Source organism: Anticarsia gemmatalis, chromosome 25 (assembly GCF_050436995.1).
Source record: "Anticarsia gemmatalis isolate Benzon Research Colony breed Stoneville strain chromosome 25, ilAntGemm2 primary, whole genome shotgun sequence".
Lineage (NCBI taxonomy): Eukaryota > Metazoa > Arthropoda > Insecta > Lepidoptera > Erebidae > Anticarsia > Anticarsia gemmatalis.
The window spans coordinates 5,211,210-5,233,377 of NC_134769.1; the positions used below are offsets into that span (position 1 = coordinate 5,211,210).

The 22,168-nt window shown below is 34.8% G+C and overlaps 1 protein-coding gene across 3 annotated transcripts in view; it reads right to left on the minus strand.

Annotated features, from left to right (window-relative positions):
* The window catches only part of siz (Brefeldin-resistant Arf-GEF family protein schizo), a 194,343-nt gene that overhangs the window by 80,349 nt on the left and 91,826 nt on the right, over positions 1–22,168 (minus strand). For all 3 annotated transcript variants that reach the window (XM_076131070.1, XM_076131077.1, XM_076131071.1), the window contains exon 4: positions 10,821–11,229. In XM_076131070.1, the coding sequence (XP_075987185.1) occupies positions 10,821–10,969 (149 nt within the window). In that variant the 5' untranslated portion in view covers positions 10,970–11,229. The remainder of the gene's footprint in view (positions 1–10,820; positions 11,230–22,168) is intronic.

Consider the following 22,168-nt stretch of genomic DNA (forward strand, 5'->3'; position numbering starts at 1 on the left):
TCTTAAGTAAAGATACAGTTTTTTACCACCTGTCTCTGAAACTGACGACAGCAAACCTGCAATTAGCCAGTGTGGTCGAACTAACGTTTACTGCAGAAATTCTTTCGTATCTAACAACGAGACAGTACACGCGAACAAAAAATCAACTCGATAATTGGCAATTAGGTAGCAAGAAACGTGCGTTGTTAGGAACGTTAAACAACCCCAATTTTCCTTACATGTCAAAGAAAAGTTCGCCTTTATCCTCATGCAACCTCAGATGACCAATGCTCGAATCCTTTGTTTGAAAACGGCCGGAGGCTTACAAACACCGGTTTGAACCGGAGCAGTTTGTACGACATTGAATATTCGCCCACTATCACAAACAATATTAGTTACGAGGACGTTCTATGTTACTATGCTATTGATTGAGAATCACTGCTGGGTAGGGCTACCAATGTTGCCATTTGGTCGAGAAATCTGGGATCGCCCCAGAATATCACACCATGTCCCGTATCCGTATATGAGAGCTTAAGGTCCCGAATTTCGAACACCGACGTGTTTTTTTTTCGCAAAATTGTTAGAATGAGACGACAATTTTGGATGGCCTGCGTTCATTATTTGGTATATTAAAAAGACCATCTTAGGAGATGGGTCGACATACTAAAGCCAGATTGATGCCGGAAATAAAATGTAAGCATGCCCTGCTAGCAACCCTATCGGTAGCCTGTTAGGTAACATGATGCCCAGATTCCCCTTAATTAATAGAGAGGTATTAATATCTTTATGTTATGATAGTTAATGCAAGTAAATACGTGCTTGTTTACAATATAACAACGTGCTATTTGTTAACTACTGTTGTGAAACAAACTATTGTTTTGTTAGGACAAGTGATTCGTTGATTGTAGTTCATGGGACTGTTACAAAGAAAATTCTTGGTAGTAAATGATGTGGATGGACTGTAGAACCCCTGGTATAATGAAATCAATTAAAAAAGTAAATTATAAATTCGAAAGTCTATGTGTAACTTTTCACGGCTAAACTGTTGAATCGATTTTGATAAAATTGAATTATATGGAAAATTCGGAAATAAACATACAGGTGTTTTTAACACGAGTTTGCTAATAGGAAACATCTTCATAATAGAGGTAAGAAATTATGTGTTAAAGTAAAAATAAAAGAACGACTTGAAGTAACGTTATATAATTTTCAGACATGATTAATGACGCTTGTAGAAGACACGTGAACATTTGCTGTGAAGTGTCGTTGACCATATTTCATTTTTTAAATAATAAATAGTCGAAGTGTGAAGTCATTAATAACGATTAAACGTCAACACGTGATTTAAAATATTACTGCAAATATACGTTAAAGTTATTTCACTAGGTGTTTTATGCATTAACAATAAAAAACAATACCATTTTTTGAACCACCAACTCCCTTTTTTTTCATGGAGCTTTACCTACAAAAATATATCTTCTTTATATTCGAAGAGCTGTAGGTGGCGTAGAAAAAAGAACGCAACAAATATATCATATTTTTCCGCTCAAAAAATACTCCAGCAACGTAATCCTACACATAACCCAACAAAGTAATAGTAAATGTCAGTAATAATTACACCTTCAACTAGAATTACACGAAAATTGTAATACAAAGCAACATTACCCGGGCGGTACTGTAATTGCGTGGGTATTCTGTCTATTTAGCTTATTTGAGGGCAAAGGTAGCTCCTTCACCCTCGAGGGAATGTTTTTGACGAACCTCCGTAGAGGGACATAATGTTTTTATTAAGCTCCGGGCTATGGCAACCATGTTTGAGATGCTTTCGCAAGGACGTCTGTGGCCTTTTGATTTACATTTGATTGAATTTTAATAAGCGTTGCGAATTGTTTTGCTGTTTGTTGAATGTTTTCCGTTATTGTTTATGGTGTTATGTATCTGTTTTGTTGCCGACTTGCCTTGCGAACAAAGTTTTCAACTGTACGGTGATGATACAGTAGTTATACAGCATAAATACATATTTAAATGATGTCGTTACTTTAATATGATAAACTAATAAACTATAGAGTTCAAATGTTTTAATTATTAGATTTCAGATTAGTTTTCCTTTAAAAAATCCCAACTTCGGGCATTATCAAGGCTAAACAAAATTTCCTAAGCGTTGTGCAAAAATCCTTTAAATATTCATACGTATATTGCCATATTCTGCAATTTCACATCAATATGTACACGGTACCAATCACTTGCGAAATAAAGAAAGGTCGAAGGCACGGACATCCGAAGACGTTGACAGCAGAGGTCAATTTGGCAAGTCAGTGTAAGGTCGTGGACGTATACAGATGTTCGGTTGCTACACACGTGATGCAATCGACTCTGAACTCTAATGACTTTTACTAATGATGTGTTTAATGTCGAGATATGTTTCGCGTTATTAATATTGATGTGGTTTTGTAATGTAATTAAGTCGGTTGCTTCCTTTTGAATATGACGGAAGTGTTAAATAGTTGGGTGTGTGGGTTGTCTGATCAAACTTAGGAGTTTCCGAAGACATATATTTTCAAGTTATTTTGATGAAATTTTCCTGTGACCTTTTTAACGATGGGGTCGTGTTAGAACCTTACTGCTCAAGCCTTTACTTTGAAGCTTTTAAGATATTCTTATTGAATTTTAATGTATAGGAAAAATATAAATAGAACTCTTTAGTTTTTAGACGAATCTGAACAGAATAGCAAAAACTTGCTCAAAGAATCTGCAGTTGGAGTCATAATTTCTGCCGTCACACGAAAAAAACCAGTATGATATATCACGACAACAATCAGGAAGGAAGTGACAGGTTAATACAAGTAATTTTACATCATAAAGGTCGAAGAAAACAGCATTTAAAACGAGTAGTTTTTACTTAAAACTGGTTGGACAATTTCGCCATACCTACTTCATGTTTATTTTGGGTTCCGCATGCAATAAAGACAAGGTCTTTTGGACAAAAACCTTTGTCGTATGTATGTGGGTGGATGTATTTGCAAATCTGCAGTATCTAGGCACAGCTTAGAAACAAAAATGTTAATTAAAGCCTATTAGGTACAGCATAGAAACAATATTATTTATTAATTAACTCGTATTTTGTTCTCCATTGACATTTAGCAAAATGTATATTAAATACTGTGGGATGATCGTGGATTACATACGCGATTTTTTTTAAATCTTTTTTATTCAATAAGTATCGTTTAGACTTTTACCCAATACTTGTTTTGTATCACTTTGCAAGTGGGTTAGACACAGCACGTATCAAGAAATAAAAGTACAAGCTTGTACCATTATAAATATGATAATAATTATTAAACTTGACAGACCTTTAAAAAGTTAAGCAAGTAGGAATAGAAAAACTCGTTCGAAAACTCGGAGACAACAATACACAGAACTAAAACATTTAAAGCAAACAAAACGGCTAAAATATCGGCTCAAGAAACATTAGTAAAACATTTCATAATGTATAAATTAAATCCTACACATTAACTTAATGTTCTATTCCACCTAATTAAGTATGAATGACAGTACAAACTACATTTCAATAGAAAGCAAAGCTGACCAGTGCGCAAGGTCATAAGTGATGACGTAATCGCGAGCCCATGTTTTGAACAGGCTTTATGACGTCAGGCCTGTGTATACAGGGTGCGTTTGTATTGTGCCGGAATCGAGTTGCGTATGCTGCGGGTTTGTTTGAAACAATGTACTTGGGAGTGATTTATTTGAGATGTTTGATTGTTTTGTAAGGTTTTTTCGAGTTACGTAGATTAATGTACTTTACTGTAACTTAAACTTGATTGGTTATATTTAGTGTTATCAAAAAGCATGCAATGCTAGACCTTTGAGTAACAGTGTAGATTCAAATGTGTTTGTGTTAAAAGACTGCACTGACCATTTTCCACCCTACTTTTTTATCAAACCCTTAAAGCCGCGGGAGTTAAATAGAGGACATTATTGACCACATTCACAGATAATATCGGTGATGTCTTGCGAAAAGGTCAGGTGCGGAGTATTCGTAGCCGGCTGTCCTGTATGATGAGAATGAAGCAAGGGAAGTTTGTAAAAATTTTACCAAGTAGAGTTCTTTGATCTCTGCCCACCCCTACGGGGAGAAAGTGAAGTCATTTATTGTGCATTTCAACCAAATACTTACTATCATCTGGTACCACATCGTTAACATTAAACAAATAGCGCTTCTAGACGCCTATATCTTAAAAGACATTCAAACTTCCGATCGCTAACAAAACGATCCACAAACAGCTTTATACAAACGTGTCCTTGTAACCTCAGCCTACAAGTGGGTATTCGAGTTAACTTTATTGCCTGCACACGCCCACCACCGAGGTTTATGGCTCTCACAACGTTTTAGACGAAAATTTATGTAATTGTTACGATTTACAGATCGTTTTAAGGTTTCCTTCAATTAATAGTTTTGTAGTGCAATATTTTATTGGGTAGACTTTTATGTCGTGATCTATTAAACTAGATTAAATTGATTTAGAGCAGCATTTATGGATTTAGTGTAGGTTGCAGTTTAGGGTGTGAGATCAAAGACAAGATGGTATAACAAACATGAATCAAGCATATGACTTTATATGCGAAATTGTTAAGAAAGAACTATCTAACCAACCAAGAATTCGTTTTCTTTGATACTTTAATTAGTACAAGATTTATAACGTGGAAAATGGAAGCTATTACTTTATTGATTGAAGGCAAATACGTAAGGAAACCACGCATGCCTCACAATTCCAATCTTGGTTAAGAAATAAGTTCTCGAAGAAATGCAATTTTATTGACACCAACTTGGTCAGCGTGTAGGACCCGACATCTACCCATTTTCTATTTCAGGAGGAGACCCAAGCTGAATAGTGGACCAGTATTGATATAAACTGATCCATTTATATGTAAACTTTTTTTTTTTTTCACCGGTTTTAAACATTTTTTCCAAAGGAATTCCAACAATTCCCCATATCGCATATTACGTGACCAGTGGCAAGATAATAACGTTGTTATTAAAACAAACAAACGGACTAATGTCGCACTTTCTAAATGTGATGTGCTACGAATAACACTTGGATAGCCATTTGCATGGCACGGTGAAAGTGAAACTATGGTGGTAATGCCACTGTTATAATATATTGTGTTACTGTTTTAATCCAATGTTTGGAAATGTTTGGTCTTACTAGGGAGAACTTAAAATGTGCTGTAAAGATAGTTACTACGGCGCCCGCTATCTCAGTTGACAACTAGTGTAAGTCAAATTGATGATCACTATTCAGTACATTGCTGCTTTGACGTTAAGCGTTAATCACTGTATTCTAAGAGAGGAAACAATGTACAGTATAGTGGTTTTCAAATAAATGTCAACTGAAATACGTGATAGCCCCCCAGGTCCCAATCTGTTTAAACAAAAGAACACTAGAAAAAAGTGCCAAGCTATAAGGGAATTTTACAAATCGTGGTCAACACGGATTTATTTGATAAAACTGAATATGTTTTATATTCAGGATTTCTGCAGTCTACTTTTTTTGGCGTTCATTACATAATAGTAACTCTCTTGTAATCTGTCAATTAAAAAAAATAAACCTACGGAACCCAAACTGCAGAATAAGAAGATTTGTAATAACTGTAATCATCTGTTCGTTTTCTAAAGAAGTATTTCGGACTTATGTTCAAGGACTATTTCATTCTAGTCCTTTTTTCCTAGTTTCTTTCATATTTAAACCACTGACTTACAAATATCCAATAAAAATCTCTTTAAAAGCAACTAAAACACGTAATATGTCACTAAAATGCTAATACAAATACATAGTCACGGTACATAACAGTTGTATATTATAATACAACTAAATATAACTCACAATGGAGGTTTACAATGGCATGTTAAATTCTCCATGCGATTTTACATATTGTTAGCGACGACCTTCTATACCTAATTTGGATTTATTAGCTAGCTTCTAAATGTGACTTTGGCTGCGTGGGAAGATTTTCTGCTAAATATTTAATCCATTTTAATTAGTATACTGAGTTACTAAGGGGACATGTTTGACGTGTCAAAACTATTGTGTGTGACTCAGTGATATAATGTTTCCTAGTCATTAATTTTATCTTTTACTGATCCACTGAACACATGCACTGGGCATGGGTTTCTTTCATAGACATGTCTTAGTCTAACTGCAGAGCGCTTATCATGCATCTCAGTTTAACTAAATTGATACGCACTAAACAATACGTTGTATTATATCATTTTATACTTAATAATTAAACAGTACATTGCTGTTTTGACGCAACGTTTTAATCACTATAATCTAAAGGAGAATACAATGTACACTATAGTAGCTTTAAGATAGTTGTCAACTGAGATACGTGATGGCTCCCAGACTAGACATAGGTGGGTGCATATTTTAAAAAATCAGTTTTATGTTTTACTAACTTACCGACACACAATTTTTGCCTCTTTATAATATTAGTACAGATATTTTGGCTTCAGTCAAGTCGCTAAACGTGCGGTTTCGGCAAGGGTCAAACCCAAAGTCAGCGACGCGAGCAGTGTGAATAACGTGAAAACCTGCAGACCTCTGATAAAATGATATTATTTTTCAGTAGGTCGAAGTTGATTTTGTATCGGTAAAGTGAGTTTTGGAGAAACTGTTTATTTAAATCAGCTTTGACTTTAAAATGTTTTTATTTTATAGTAAATGTAGATTGAAATGTATACTTGAGGCTTGAGACTTTTAAAAACTTTATATATATTGATCTTTAATTATCTTTCTCGCTTAATTTGTATAGATAAAGAAGATACGTAAAAGTGTACTGAAAGATTTAATAAAATTAAATAATATTTTAAATAGCTTTAGACAGAGATAGATGGAAAGAGGGAAGGGAGGCCTTTGCCCTGCAGTGGGATAATATGGGCTGATAAGAAATAATAAATAACACTTTTGCAAACAATTTCTTATTAAGAAATTCTCCGAATCTCAAACAATTTCACATTGCAAATACACGTGTGCAAAACTTTCCATACGTTAAATTGGGCTTTGTTATTGTATTTTTCCAGAAACAAACACAATAATATTCCAATAAACTGTCACGAACTGAAACGTAATCTTATATCGTGGAACAGGAAAACAAGGTATCTTTGTGATTAACTGTATTTCATACGGTTGTTACTCGATATTTGACGTTAACCTGTAGTATTACACGTATAGTCACGAGCAAATATAATTGAGTTCGAAATTATCTTACAACCACAAGTGTTATGGGGCTTTAATTATAATAATGACTAGATAATCCGGGCGGCTGTACTTTTTGTTTGGTAACATAAAAGTATTTTTGGACCTATGAATGACGAGGTCTTGCAACTACCTATTTCCATGTAAAATTTCATGACGGACAGATTTTTTAATTTCTGAAATGGATGAAGTTTATTTTATATTTTTATTAAAAAAAACACGTTTAAAAAACGTGACAGCTTGCTTATATTTTTGCTGCTGACTGTACAAATGTTATTTTGAACGCATAATTATGAAATTTGATCTCCGATACAAAGGTAAATTAGGGAGAAATGGGAAGAGACGGATATAGAATACGACTTTATATAATATATCATGTGCGTAGGAATTTCCCCTGAGGGTTACATAAAAGAGTATACGCCACATTTCGTTTTTTATGTTTCCATAAAACACGGGGTAACTAAGAACTATAGTTGCTCGTTTAAACATGGTGAGTACCAGAAAATTAGAACGTGGAAAGTCTAGGTAATTAGGTCGAAATACTTAGTGCAACATACTTTCTGTTCGCCCCTATTGAAGGCAAAATAACGATATTAATGTAATATGTAGGATATAGTACTTAGATAATATTAGGAGTCACCATGCGAAAATCGACGAAAATTATGAAAGAGGACTTATGAAAGCAAAGATCACAAGAGGTGGTTTTCTTAAGATCAACAGTGCATGCTCGTTACGAGTGGGCATTTCAGAGATGTATGAAAGTATAGAATACAGTAGACAAATGTCGATGAAACAAGAGTTAATGTAGGCATTTTTCAAAGCATTAATAACATTGGAATATATTCTACAGCCTCTGTATAAAACTAGATATAAATACACGTCACCATTATTATCTTCACGCCTTCAAGCGAGTCACATGACTCATCTAATCGATGCACTCTAGATGCATGAACTGCATTTAATTATTACTATGATGAATCTTCGTACGTCATACTATTGTTCTAGAATGCATACAACATAAAGTAGTGTGTTATAAAAGCAAAACTATTAGATACTAGCTGACCCGCGCAACTTCGCTTGCGTCACATAAGAGAGAATGGGTCAGAATTTTCCACGTTCTTTTTACTGTTACTCAGCTCCTATTGGTCGTAGCGTGATGATATAAAATATGTTTTTTTTTTCCACGAAAATAATTCTCAAAATTATTTATACCTCATAATATAACGAAGTCGCGCTAAGGCATATCCGCCATTAAAACAGTTGCCATGACAACGGAATTTTGTATATTCAATGTCATTAAAATATTGGTTATTCGCGACTTCGTTCGCCACCTGAATTTTCCCGGGAAATGCGTCATTTTCCCGGGGTAAAAAGTAGCGTATGTCCTTTCTCGGGTATCAAAATATCTCCATACCAAATTTCATGCAAATTGGTTCAGTAGTTTAGGCGTGATTGAGTAGCAGACAGACAGACAGACAGACAGACAGACAGACAGACAGACAGACAGACAGACAGAGTTACTTTCGCATTTATAATATTAGTATGGATAGTATGGATAAAGGAAGGTTTTTTACAAGTTTGTTGTTTGTTGAACCGTAAAACCAAACTTCTCTTAAATACCTATAGGTATTATAGATCTTAATCAATGAATTTGTACGTTTTTTATTTTTTCCTAATCAAGTGTATCGAAAACCTTCATCATTGATTAACTTATAATGTCGAGGTCATTGTCAAAAAACATTTGCGAGTAAATGAAAACATTTCAGGGGATTTTTTTGTAAACATGACTAATTAGATACGCGATAAACGTTAATACTACTAGGTACTGAAAACGTATGACTAAAGTATAAGCAGAAACAAATAATTATTTGGATAACACAAGAAATCCATTGGAAAAGAAGTCAGATTATGTTGTTAGCAAAAATATAGGCCTTCAAACAGCCAGAAATTAAATATAAATTCAATAATAATATCTAAACATAATACAAGTAAAGTAAATAAATGAAAATCGAAGTATTTCATGGATGACAACGGGAAACTATAGCTGCTATTTGGCGTTAGTTAATTTATATTCCTCATGGGAAATAAGTCATGCATTGTTCATGTCATGAAAATAGTATTCGAATAACCCGTCAGTACAGTGACAGCGTTCAGGGGTACTGTACTACTCTACTGAATTAAACTATTGTTTGCGACTTCTGAGTAGGTACCTTATGTTACTATGGTATTTAAACTTTCGCGCTGCATGTTTATTATGGCATGGTTGACTGTCAGCCTGCGACACAGCTAGAGTCTTTTGGATAAGCATATCACATTCTCATACATCTAGTCTTTATTGTAACATGCCATCTGGTGAAAGGTCGAGACAAGTGTTAATTCAAAATAAAATTTTACAAAAATGCATATCCCGTAGGTGTATGTGACTTAGTAGCACCGCGGTCAACAAAAATACAAAATACCAGTTTACACATGTAAAAGTTTCAATAAATCACTTGTTATAAATAGAGCAGTCTATTGAGACGTCGTGTAAAGGGTCTATTGCAAGAGTGTAAGGACCCACCGACGTCGGCTCGACGGAAGCCTTGCACAACAATGGGAGTAATAGGCACGCGTGTATGTGGTGAAAATTGGAAGTGGTAGCGGTGCTGGCTTACCTGTGAACTTTATTTTTCTTTAGTTTTAGTTGAGAATGGTTGAGAGAGAGAGAGAGAGAGAGAGAAAAGGGATTTCTTGACAATTTATTATGGAGAGTATTGGGCTAACGCGGAAAAAGAGTAACTTAACGTTTTAGTCAGTTAAAAAAATTGTTTAATATTGCCTCACGGTTTAAAAATAAAGGCGCCCATAGCCAGTTGCGCTCACCGGTCGGTAAACGATCTATGGGTTAAGCAACCGTTGGCGCGGTCATTCCATAGATGGGTGACCGCATAGTGGTATTAGAGCTGAGCGTCTCCGTGCTTCGGAGGGCACGTAAAAAGTCGGTCCCGGCTGTTGTCTATTAAGATAACAGTCGATAAGCCATGTTAAAGGCCTCTCGGGCGGCTTGAACAACTTTGACACTAGGTTGACCACTAACCATACGACACAAAAAAAGAAAAAAATATATAATAAAAAGTCTAACTAAGGTAATAGTTAGAAGATTATCTAAGGCATTGTTGAACTTAATAAGATAAAAGAAAGGAAGTAATTATGTTCGTAGGTTGGTAAAGAGGTGCGACACTTTTCAAGATATTCTTTGTTGAAAACTTAGTCCATTAAATTATTTCAAGCTCTGAAAACTTTAAATAAGCTGAGCTTTAGAAGACTTCCGCCTTAAATTACACGTTTTCATACAAGAAAATCGCATGCACGTTTAAATATCATACATAATTTCAAAGTTCGTTACTTGGGCCGAATCTTGTCTGTGGTATGAGAGGTCCCCGACGAACTGTCGAGCTTTTGAAAGGACCTACAAGACGTAGGCACCCTTTGTTTGCTCGGAAACGGTTGTTATGTAGGTACAAAGATTGTATGTGGAGCGGCATCACCCATGTAAAGTTATCTTTCGGGAACGTTTCATTAAATTACATTGTTATTTTCACTCACCTGTCATCTTGTAAGTGTTTCAGCTCGCTCATTTCCAGCTCCCGTCGGAGGTTTGACACCTCACAGAGAAGCATGTCTCGTTCAGCTGAGACCTTCTCCAGCTCGGCCCGCAGCCGGACCACCTCGCCGGTGAGATCCATCGTCGCCATCTCGACGACTATCGATAACCACTATCGACACAACACATCACTAATCACGGCGACAACACAACAACACTCGGCACATAAGCCAATCACGATCGCGCATTTTAAATTTCGAACATCACTCAACTTGTCGTCACGCACACGTCACTCAGCACGAATAGGGATGGGGGAATTTCAAATTCCGAAACGTTAACGTGCAGCACAAATTCGTCAAACTTTTTCACCGTTCCGATGTTTCCGACCCGCTCAGTCTACATCGCTGGCATCTGAAACAATAAATCATTCCGTTAGGACGGGAGGGAAAAAGAAAATTGCTCTGTCGGTATGAGAGGCCGAAATATTCAGTTCATAAAGTGCGCAGCATACAATAGAAGGCGTATGAAGTTACAACTACGCGAGCTATGATAATACAGCGCATGAATAACAGAAATTGTTCCTCTTATTGGTTGTTTTCTGCAAACACAGTTTTTTTTGTACAAGTTCCTTTTATTACGCTGGAGCGAATGGAAATGGCATGTTTGTATTAATCCTATGTCTTGTTTGACCCCGAAAGGTAGACATATTTGTATGTAATGTATTCTTATACAGCCTGTTATGTTATAACAGGAAATTTTCTTTTGTTTTCGCTGAAATAAGTTTCGTGTTTGTGTAAGGATATGTCTAATACAAGAAATAAACTTATATTATTATTCAATTATCTTTAATTTTCCGATGTTTTATTGATTTTAGATAATTCTTTACCGTTATTATATATTCAGCATCCGCAATAATACTCAACACTACCAGAAATTTTATAACTATCGACATAAAGTTACGACGCTTTCTGAGAAGCGTATAGAAAAACAAAAATATAAACAGACCTTTTACACTAGCAAGTAAACAAACATGGCCGTTGGAGACTTGGCGACAACACATTTGCATTCAGAATATCGTTTTACTACTCTCACTGGCCATGCAGGCAATATCCACTGTGTTTGAATCCCGGATCAGTGCTTACAGACTCAAAACTATAGTTAGGAGAAGCTAGCTGTAAGCAATACAACCAGTTATGTTTGATTTCATCACTCTCATAACTGTTAATTATTGTTTTGCCCGTCTAAAAACACAGGCAAACCTACGAAACGATTTCTTTCTTATTTCATTTCATTGGACAATGACTTTAATAGCTCAACCAATACTATGTTACGGAAATAAAATAAAATATATATCATTGGCGCATATGATTTAAAAATATAATATACAAATCTCAACTACAAAGTAGGAACAGACTGCCTTGAAATCATTTCTATAACTCCTGAATCATTGGGGGCAGAAGGGACCACACCACACGCACTCAAAACTGACAACAACCCTATACTTTTATTCACTTCAAAAGATAGATACGCTTATCCGAAAGATATCTATGGGTTTTTCACTTAGTTCCCTATTAATAACCCACAAAACTCCTTTGAATTTCCAGTGCATTTATATTCATTGATTTTCCCCATACGTCAAAATGAATTAGTATCGTAATTAATAGTAACAGAAGCGGGAATGGAGCCGACGGGTGTGATTTTATAATTAATTCCGTCTGTAACGCGGTTAGCATCGCATTAGTTACATTGCTCGCCGGAAGAGCACGTGATAAATGCTTTTGATGTATGGAACAAGTGATGAGCCGCAATGGTTTAGGAGTTAAATAATTTCACTCGTTTTTCTATTGTGATTGTAATAGACACAGGCATTTCAGTAAAGATGATTATGTAAAAAAACGTAGACAAAGATTTATCAAGGTAATTACTGCATGGCATATAAGTTATATGAATTATACATTTCACTAATTATATGTAAAAGGTTAAAAACACATTTATTAGTCACTTTTAATACGGCTATCGATAGCTGTAAGAAGCTCTGTGAAAACAAAACCATGAGAGAGTTCCCCATGACTCCAAATTAAATCTTGTTGGATGACATTAAATCAATTCTATGCGTTTTACTTAGTTCTTGGATGAATAGTTACTTTAAAAATAAAACCTACCCACGTTTAATTTCTGTAAGGTTCCCTATGGAGCTAATAACAATATTCTGTGCAAACAAAACACATAGAAATAAATATCGACAAACGTTAATCGACGCTGGTGCAATTTTATCCACATCGCAATTAAATAGGGATTATCTCGACTGCGTTCGATAATTACGTTTATATCGAACTAGTGTACCGTGAACTATACCATATAAGGGGCGTAAATGCAGACATTTAATTAATACATCGAAGTAAAAAATAGATTCAGAGTTAATATAAAAGGGCAAAATGCATTTAGGAATAAATGTTAAACATTTAAGTTTATGATTACTTAATAGATGGTTTAATTAAAACGTTCATAAGAGACGTAACATATTAATGAAACTAGATTTAATTGAAAGGATTATAGATCAAGACGTCTTTATAATGAAATTCAGGGGCTTACGGATATCCGCATCCACATCCGCGGACCGTCCGCATTCATCCAGACATTCGCATCCACTTCCGCGGATTTTTAGAATAAAAACTCCGCAAAGGCAGTCGCATCCGCGGTTTTCTAAAAATTCGTAACAACCCTAGTCAATATCTAACCCGTGGGACGACATTATTTAGAAAGTAATTGAAATAGGACCCCTAAGGCATAAGGAACATAAATGGTAGACCCATAAATTTAACCTCAAATTTAAAATCTCATCGATCTCACAACTTGTACTACAAAACCGCATCGATTCCGGGTATCGTTCGCCTTGGACAGATGAATGAGTCGCCAGTCGACACTTGAAGCTGAGAAATTACTTAATTTTACAATTAACACCGCTCTGTTACTACCGTGAAGATTTGACGTGACCAATTCTAACTGGTTTCACTATCGATGGCAAAAACTACTGGATGACTTTATGCACTATACTAGTTTAAATAGTTGTGTCTCTTTCTTATTGAAGCATAAGAATAGGAGAGACAATTATGCCAGTCTGTTTATATTCTCTTGTTACACATGGTTGTTCTCACATGGGAACCGGTATAAGCTATCTAAGTCCAATAGTTGCAAGTAGGTACACACATTTATTGCATTAAATTTAAAGACATTTAGTTAAGTGCAGCATCAATTTCAGTTCTAAGGATTCAATAATATTAAACAAAAAAAAACAATAATTTCAAATCAAACATAACAAAAACGAAAGTTTTAGAGACTAACTGTATTCCAAACATCACTATTAATTACAAAACCATTGAACAATACGTCAGAAATCATTCAACTAAAACTTATCTTGACCTCTTCTGACTACCGCGTAAAGCGATCCAACTCACTTCAATACTTCTAATTGTAGACCATTTAAGATTTCCGCTTCTATTCTTTCATGTGTGGGAATTGTTCATAAGTTCATGAATACAGGTGTGGTCCCCAATTCAGCGGTGTCAATGACCTGTGCTGTGAATATTTTAGCAAGTTGTTGCAAAGCGACACTTGAAACTTCTCACAGATTCAAATGAAAGGCGAAATGTCTAGCAAGTTTGAAGCTTGATTTAGCAAGATGCTAGCAACTAAGCGACTAATGAGGCTATGTATAATAGAGTATATGTTTCTGTATTCACCTCTTTGATGCGAAATCTGAAACGTTTGGAAACATTCAGTCTTATTCATGTAGCTATTATTTTCCCGTCCACAATTTAAAGAATATTTTAGTTATTTGCTAGCTTGAAATTACATTTAAAATACCTAGCATAATTAATTTAAGTTTATCTTAGAAATTGTCACTAATATCATACATTAAAGTCAGTTAATAATCTGAAATGTAAGAAGAGGTAATAAACTTAATTTGCCGTAACCGAAATGACCGGATTACCGCATTGAACGCGTATTCATTCATGTGGTTTGCGGCTTATTTACTGTGTTGAAGTCGTCAAAACCGAATTTATTACGACATGTAATAAGTAATAATAAATTTAACCCATTAATGTCCTGCTGGGCAAGGGTCTCCTCCCGTAATCAGGGAGGGGTTAGGCCTTTCGTCAACCTCACCATACCTTCAAAAACTGTTTTAAAGAACTCTTAGGCATGCAAGGTTGCATCACGATGTTTTCCTTTGCCGTTGAAACAAGCTGGATATTTATTTCTAATACACACATAATTTAGAAAAGTCATTGGTGTGATTAAATATCGAAAATCATTGCCACGATCTAAACCAAGCAGAGGTTTGTGCTTTATCCCGAAGTAACACAAAGGCTTTCCTCATTGTCTTTCGCTGCGTTTTGTTTCCGACTGCCTGTTCGAGTCTTAATGAAGACATCTATGGCAGAAACGGCACTTAAGCGCACCATTAGCAGTTAGCGGTTATCCCAGAATGATCGTTAAACCAAATTAGTGCTTAGTGTAAACCTATGAAAATAAAAACACCAGTTTAAATTACTCAGTCGTCCGAAGAGTCGTGTATGCGACTGCACATCAAGGGAGCTCGATTTCCGAGTCAAACTTAGTGCAATTAGTATTTTTCAATCTGTTGGAATTGTCAGTCACCTGGAGTTACATTGTGTTCGGTACGAGTCAAAAAGCTCGTCCAATAAGACATAGGACTCACTTTAAAAACGTCCGTGTGTTTCATACACCCCTGTTAAACCTCGTGGTATAAGAAGAGAGTATAACAAAACCGGTCAATTAGCATTTTTTTTTATATCGGCAACAAAAATACATTTGTGAAAATGTCAACTGTCTTATTATCACGGTTCTTGAGATACAGCTCAGTGACAACGGGGCAGACGAAGTCTTAGTAATAGAGTTCGGAATCGGAAACTTTGGGTACAGAACCTTAAAGAGTAAAAAAACTTAAATAAAAATCACACCTGAAACTCGTCTAGTTAGTTTTCACCTGCGCCATGTCCAACAAGCGGTGATTTAATTAAATGTTCTGCCGGGAGTCACACTTGTTAATAGTTAGTTTCCATGTCTATTTGTACGTGTAAAGTTTTTATATGTATACTGAATGACATGATGTTAGTTGCTGTGGTGTATTTTTTAGTATTCGTGTAAAAGGATTATGGAAATTGTATTTGTTAAAACTAAATAGTGTTTGCTGATACTTTTCGCGAGTTTCACAAATGAAAACAAACTTAACACTACATTCATAAACTTAATAGTTAACTTAGCCTTAGCTTTACCTAAGCCTAAACTTTAAAGTTTCCGAAATAATTTGTCACTATAATCAAGTTAATGATAGCATAGCCTGTTCAATATAAAATCAATAACATTAGGTCACCTTATTCGGCACTTCATATGACAAGAAGAACAAAACTTAAATTCATACGTAAAATAAGACTACACTCTAGTTACTATTTATAAATCATAACACGGAATGAGTCATACCATGCTTTGTTGAACTTCAATCCACAAAACAAAGGTCTATACGACCCTTTATCAAAAACTATTTCGACCTCGCTATCACTGCAAATTGTACCTGCCAGGTATAAAGTAAACCGATACTCATAACCCCACAATATCTGCTAGAATTGCACAAAAGGATCTTGGGTTATTTTTTATCCCGACCGGATAGCCGGTTCCTGAGGGATATAAACTGAAATAAGGTTTCATCTTGTTAGGGAATCACTCCTCGCGAGTGAAGCCGCGTCTATATGAAAGTGATTTGATCAATTTACAGGTTACTAGGTTTATATTTACTTTGACGTGGATAAGAAAAACTATGTTCAGTTTTAATGGAATAAAGTTTTGTTTGGCCAAAGAAAATACCTTGTTTCGTGCTTAACTTGTTTTAGTTACAATAATTACTACATTAATATATTACTATCCCCCGGTTTCTGAGGTACCTTTAGCGGTAGTTCATCTATTCAATAGCATGTTTTTAATTGAATTTAAACGCTATTGAATAGATAAACTACCTATAAATGTCCCTCAGAAACCGGGGGTTATAACTTTCTAGTCTTGCTAAAAGCGCAGTAACTTAAAACATCTTCTGAGGAATACTCCACCACACAAATAACCACAAAAGCAAGCATTAAATAAGTCGCATCGGACAAATACTAAATGTCAGATAAATGTCAGGTTTTACGATAATACTTATGAAAACCTTTTGCGAAATATACCTAAGCCGTTAAAAAATCAAGGTAATTTTTAATGCGCTAAGTAATAACTGCAAAAAAATTACGTCAGGGACATGAAACGCGCAAAAGTACCTGAATTATCTTTACACCTACAAAGACAAATATGGTACATTACTTTGAAAATAAACAACAAACGTGATAATAATCTCATAATTTTTACGTGCAAACCAAAACATAAACAATGGCACAAATCTCGAAACACTCGAAATGATAAATCTTTATACATTGCGATGAAAATTAAATACTAACGTGATAGCAACAGGGGCTAATTCAGTTTGTAGCTTTGCTCTCTGCTAATTAAATAATCCACTTACATTGCACTGTAATTATATTTGGGAAGACAGGAGGGAATGAAGCGTAAGGAGTAATAAGAAAATGGTGCATTGCAGTATTTTGTTTTGCACCAGATTGTATTACTCGGACATTTACTAGTGCACTCTGTCGTTAAGATCCGAAACCTTTTAGCGTTGCCTATTGCGGTATTGGTAAAATCTGGACAGCAAAATGTTAGGTAACGTGTACTTAACTGCAAGTTTTGAACAGAAATGCTTTTAAAACTTTTGCAGCTGCCAAAAGTCGAGAATTATTAGCTTGAAATTTCAGTGGCTTTTATTGCAGCTTGAACGGAAACCAGAATAGGAAATAAGGAATACTACCTGGATTAAAGTCAGGTATAAAAGATATGTATTGTTTATTCATTTCAACAAATTAAAACAAATATTGGTACTTAATAAAATTTATATTGAACATTTAAATGTGCTGCAACTAGCGCCATCTATGTATGATCTACGGCACTAAATACACAACTCGCGCGCAGATAATATCAGCTGATCTGCGTTGTGAAAGTGAACATTCGTCTACAGATGTCGCTAGCGGCACGAAAACATTGTCAATCGTTGATTTATTTACCGTGGGAAGTATCGTAAAACTGTAAACTGAGATATAAGAATTAGACTGACAGTTAGTAGTGTGTGGGGGAGAGTTAGATTAAGGGCCTGATTTACTGTTGTCGAGTTTTGTTGTCCCAATGACGTAAGTAAATCATGGCGGTTTGATTTCAGAGGTCAGGCAATAGTTTACTCAACTGTGTGAACTAGGTACGTATAACCGATTTTAATATGAGAATAATTATGTGCATAGATCATAATACTGAACTGAAAGAGATTAATGATAGAGAAGCACGAATCGTGTCGATTTATTTCTTGCGGTAGAATAAAGAAATGATCTGTATTAAATAGATCTATCTAGATTTAAAATTTTACTTTTAGACGCGAACTAAATAATTAATTTTCTCACATTAAGAAATGGTGGAATATGTATATCTCTATTGATTTAAAATTTTACTTTCAGATGCAATCGTAATAACAAAATATAAGATTTTTGTTTTATTTTGTGTTGAAACGTTTATTTGTTTACTTATTTAATAAACAAGTTGAGAAAACTCCAAAAAATGCAGGTAAAATCAACAAAACACTCACTTAATTTTACTAAAAGGATGATAATGATTTAACAATAAACATACAGGATCGAATATAATCGTTTATTTCCTACAATAAATAATTAATCTCTGCGAAATACATAAAGGGATTCCCATAAACTGCAAATGATGCGTAACGCGTTATTTTTACATTGTTCTACATTCCATGTTATTTATTAATGTTATTAAGCACAAGGTTTATTTGATAAGCGCTATACAAATAACGACGTTATCGATTAGCTAAAACGACGATAAATTACATTTCACATTTTTACGATACATCATTTTGTAAACATATTGTATCAATAATAATCATATTAAACAAAATTATGTTAACTTATCTTATATTAAATTGTAATAGAAATGTAATTAAATAAGAATAAAAATCTTCTCCTTAAGCCGCCTCTAGAAGATAAATAATTATGATAATAAATATTGCACATTAATGTCCGTTCAGTTTAGAGTTAAAATAATAATTGGGCAATATTAGGTATTGCAGGCTTGGCAGCCTGTCATTCATGTTGTGTTCCTTATCTTTCGGACGAAATAAAGCGTGCTATCGATATCGTACCATAGGTGATATTATTATCAATTAATTTATTGTGATTCAACTACAACAAACCAAATTAATGACCCCACCTCACTTTGAGACTGAATTTGTCGGAAACTACTTCATCATCGATCATAGAAAGGGGAGCAATTATGGGCCTTTACGATAGGAACCAAATATTTGTGAAGCTAGGAAGCAGATATGTCGATGACATGATTTATTTCTATAGCTTACGACGCGAGTCTGTTTAAAAATAAGTCCTTACAATTTATTGTAGCAAATCTACAGCTAAACTGACTAAAGTATGTATAGATTAAACAATAACTATCAGATCCAAATATCTTCAACAGTCGTAACACAAATTGTATCGTGTTACCTTCAACCGTATTTCGCTAAATTTCCCCTGTGCCCGCAGTATTTTATCAAGTGCCAGTCATTTTGGTGAAATTCTGCCTATTCATTCCCCTGACTGTGCTTCGTATTCATTAAAGGAAGTAGACGAGTATGAAACAATCATAACGTGTAATTTGGTTCAACCCATTACATGGAGCTGACTGCGTAATTCTATGTTTTTAGTTGAAACATCTATCATTATTTATAAGCGAGGAACTACTGTTCTGATATTGATATAAATTGCTAGGTTTATGAGGAGTATTTACTGACTGGGATTTTGATAAAAACTGTCTTAAGCTACAAGTAAGTACATGAAAAAATTAGCTACTCCATGGAAACAGAACGAAAAAGGCGTTAAAACTTATTGACGTATGTTTGTTTGTATGTATATAAAAAAAAATTACATAGTTTTTTGCTGAAACTTATTGAAGAAAACAAAAGCCCAAAGATGTTAGCTATGATAAAGTTATTCACTTCTCTAGACCAGAGACAGAGAATATAGCATGTTCAAGTGAGAAATAGTTTCCCATCGCACCGTAATCCCCAAAACAGGCTACTTAACTGAAAGCAATACACGAAAATGGACAACCGAGAAGATAAAATAGCATCAGAAAATTTGTCTCGAAAATTCTTAGTAACAATAAAAATAAAAAACTAGAAATACAAGTCTATTTATTGAATTAAACCTGACACGTGATCATAGAGTCTGGAACAAAAACCATATCCAATTAACCTAGATACGGACCGATCGGCAAAGGCTCACCACTTGAATGCCATTGTGGTTCCGCCAAATTGAATTCTTTAAACTAGTTCGCAAAAACTGACCGAAACCAAAACTAATCTGGCTAGACCAACTGGAAATAAATCGAAATATGGTTCGATATCGTTTCTATATCTCCTCTGAAAATATATCAGCGGTTTTACCACATCTGAATAAGAATGGGTTAGCTTGTCACGAAGAATTTAAACAGTATTTTTCATGCTTTTGCTGTCCACAAACTTTATCTATCTGATAGTTTGCTCGGCACTGCTCTCTAAGCATCTGTATCGTAACAAATGGCGCGTCAGTAAAATATCAAATTGTTGAACGGAATCTTTCCCCTACTTCATTCAATTACCCGTTCTGATTATATCTTAATCGGGTTATTAACATGACACAGTTAATTCAGGTGTTGACGATTCAATAACGATCAAGCTGTTTTTTCTTCTACATGCACGCAATACTTATGACAGTAAAATTGCATGTAAAACTCGTAAGGTTTTTCTTATGCAGAAGATTTATAAATGGCTTTATCGTCAAGTTTATATACGTAGGTATGTTGTAAGAAGCGTTCAGTAGACTATCTTTACTTGCCAATAAAGCATTTACTATATAAATACAATTGATAAAAGGTAAACTGATCGGTCTATCGCAACGTAACTACCAATCAACCTGACTGCCACCGAACTGACCAAACAATCAAAAAAGAAGTACGACAATATCAAAACGGACGACGGGCGACCTTCACGATCGGAAACCAATTAAAAAGTTCCATCTACAGGTACAATAGTGAAATTGGGACTACTCCCGTTCCACTCCCCGGCCCTGTCTGTAAAGTAAACATTGAGAAACTATGTGGAATTCTGGAGCGAAGCTTTTATAGTTCCAACGAAACGTATCTGATGTAAAATGTATGAAGAATTTTTAGTTTTATTGGAAGCTAATTTATTTTCGGGCGCGCCTGTAACGTAGGGTTCGTTTTTCCTTACAAGGTCTAGAAATTTTAATTAAGCAAGTTTTTGTTCGAATGTAATAAGTTATATTAAAAGGGAGAATTTTACCGGTCGTAAGAAATGGGTACAGCATTTTATTCTTGTTATAGATGATAAAACGGTAGTTACAAGTATATAATATTTTAGTACGTTTATAAAAGTAGTATGAAAAGATAATAGTTATGGCTGGGAGAACTGTTGTCTTGTCGTCGTCATAGAGAACGATTATCTCAATCTAAATCGCTTAAACGTCTGTCATATTATGAAACGTTGTAGAAATATTAGAGAGTTTGTGCATAAGTAATGTACATGCAATAGATGCACACGAAAACATTTTTTTTCACACGTAAACGTCTTGCATAAATGTTTAATATGTTTTAAAGAATTAACTGTAATACTAATCTATACTAATATAATAAAGCTGAAGAGTTTGTTTGTTTGTTTGTTTGTTTGTTTGTTTGTTTGTTTGAACGCGCTAATCTCAGGAACTACTGGTCCGATTTGAAAAATTCTTTCAGTGTTAGATAGCCCATTTATCGAGGAAGGCTATAGGCTATATAACATCACGCTACGGTCATTAGGAGCCGAGTAGCAACGAAAAATGTTACAAAAACGGGGAAAATTTTGACTCATTCTCTTAGGTGACGCAAGCGAAGTTGCGCGGGTCGGCTAGTCTTACATAATTTTAGAGTTGTTATATTTGTAGTACCTACTAGATAATTAAAACGCAAACATTCTTCAGTTAGTTCAAGGCAATGACATAGATGCATAAGACTTTACTAAGCCAGTATTCAAGGAAGGGCGGACTAAAAAGAGGCAGATAGCTTCCTAAACCTTAGAGTAACTTCATTATTAAAGACATCTAAACGTAATTAATGATATACGGATTAAATAGCAGTCTTTGAAGGCAAATGAGACTCC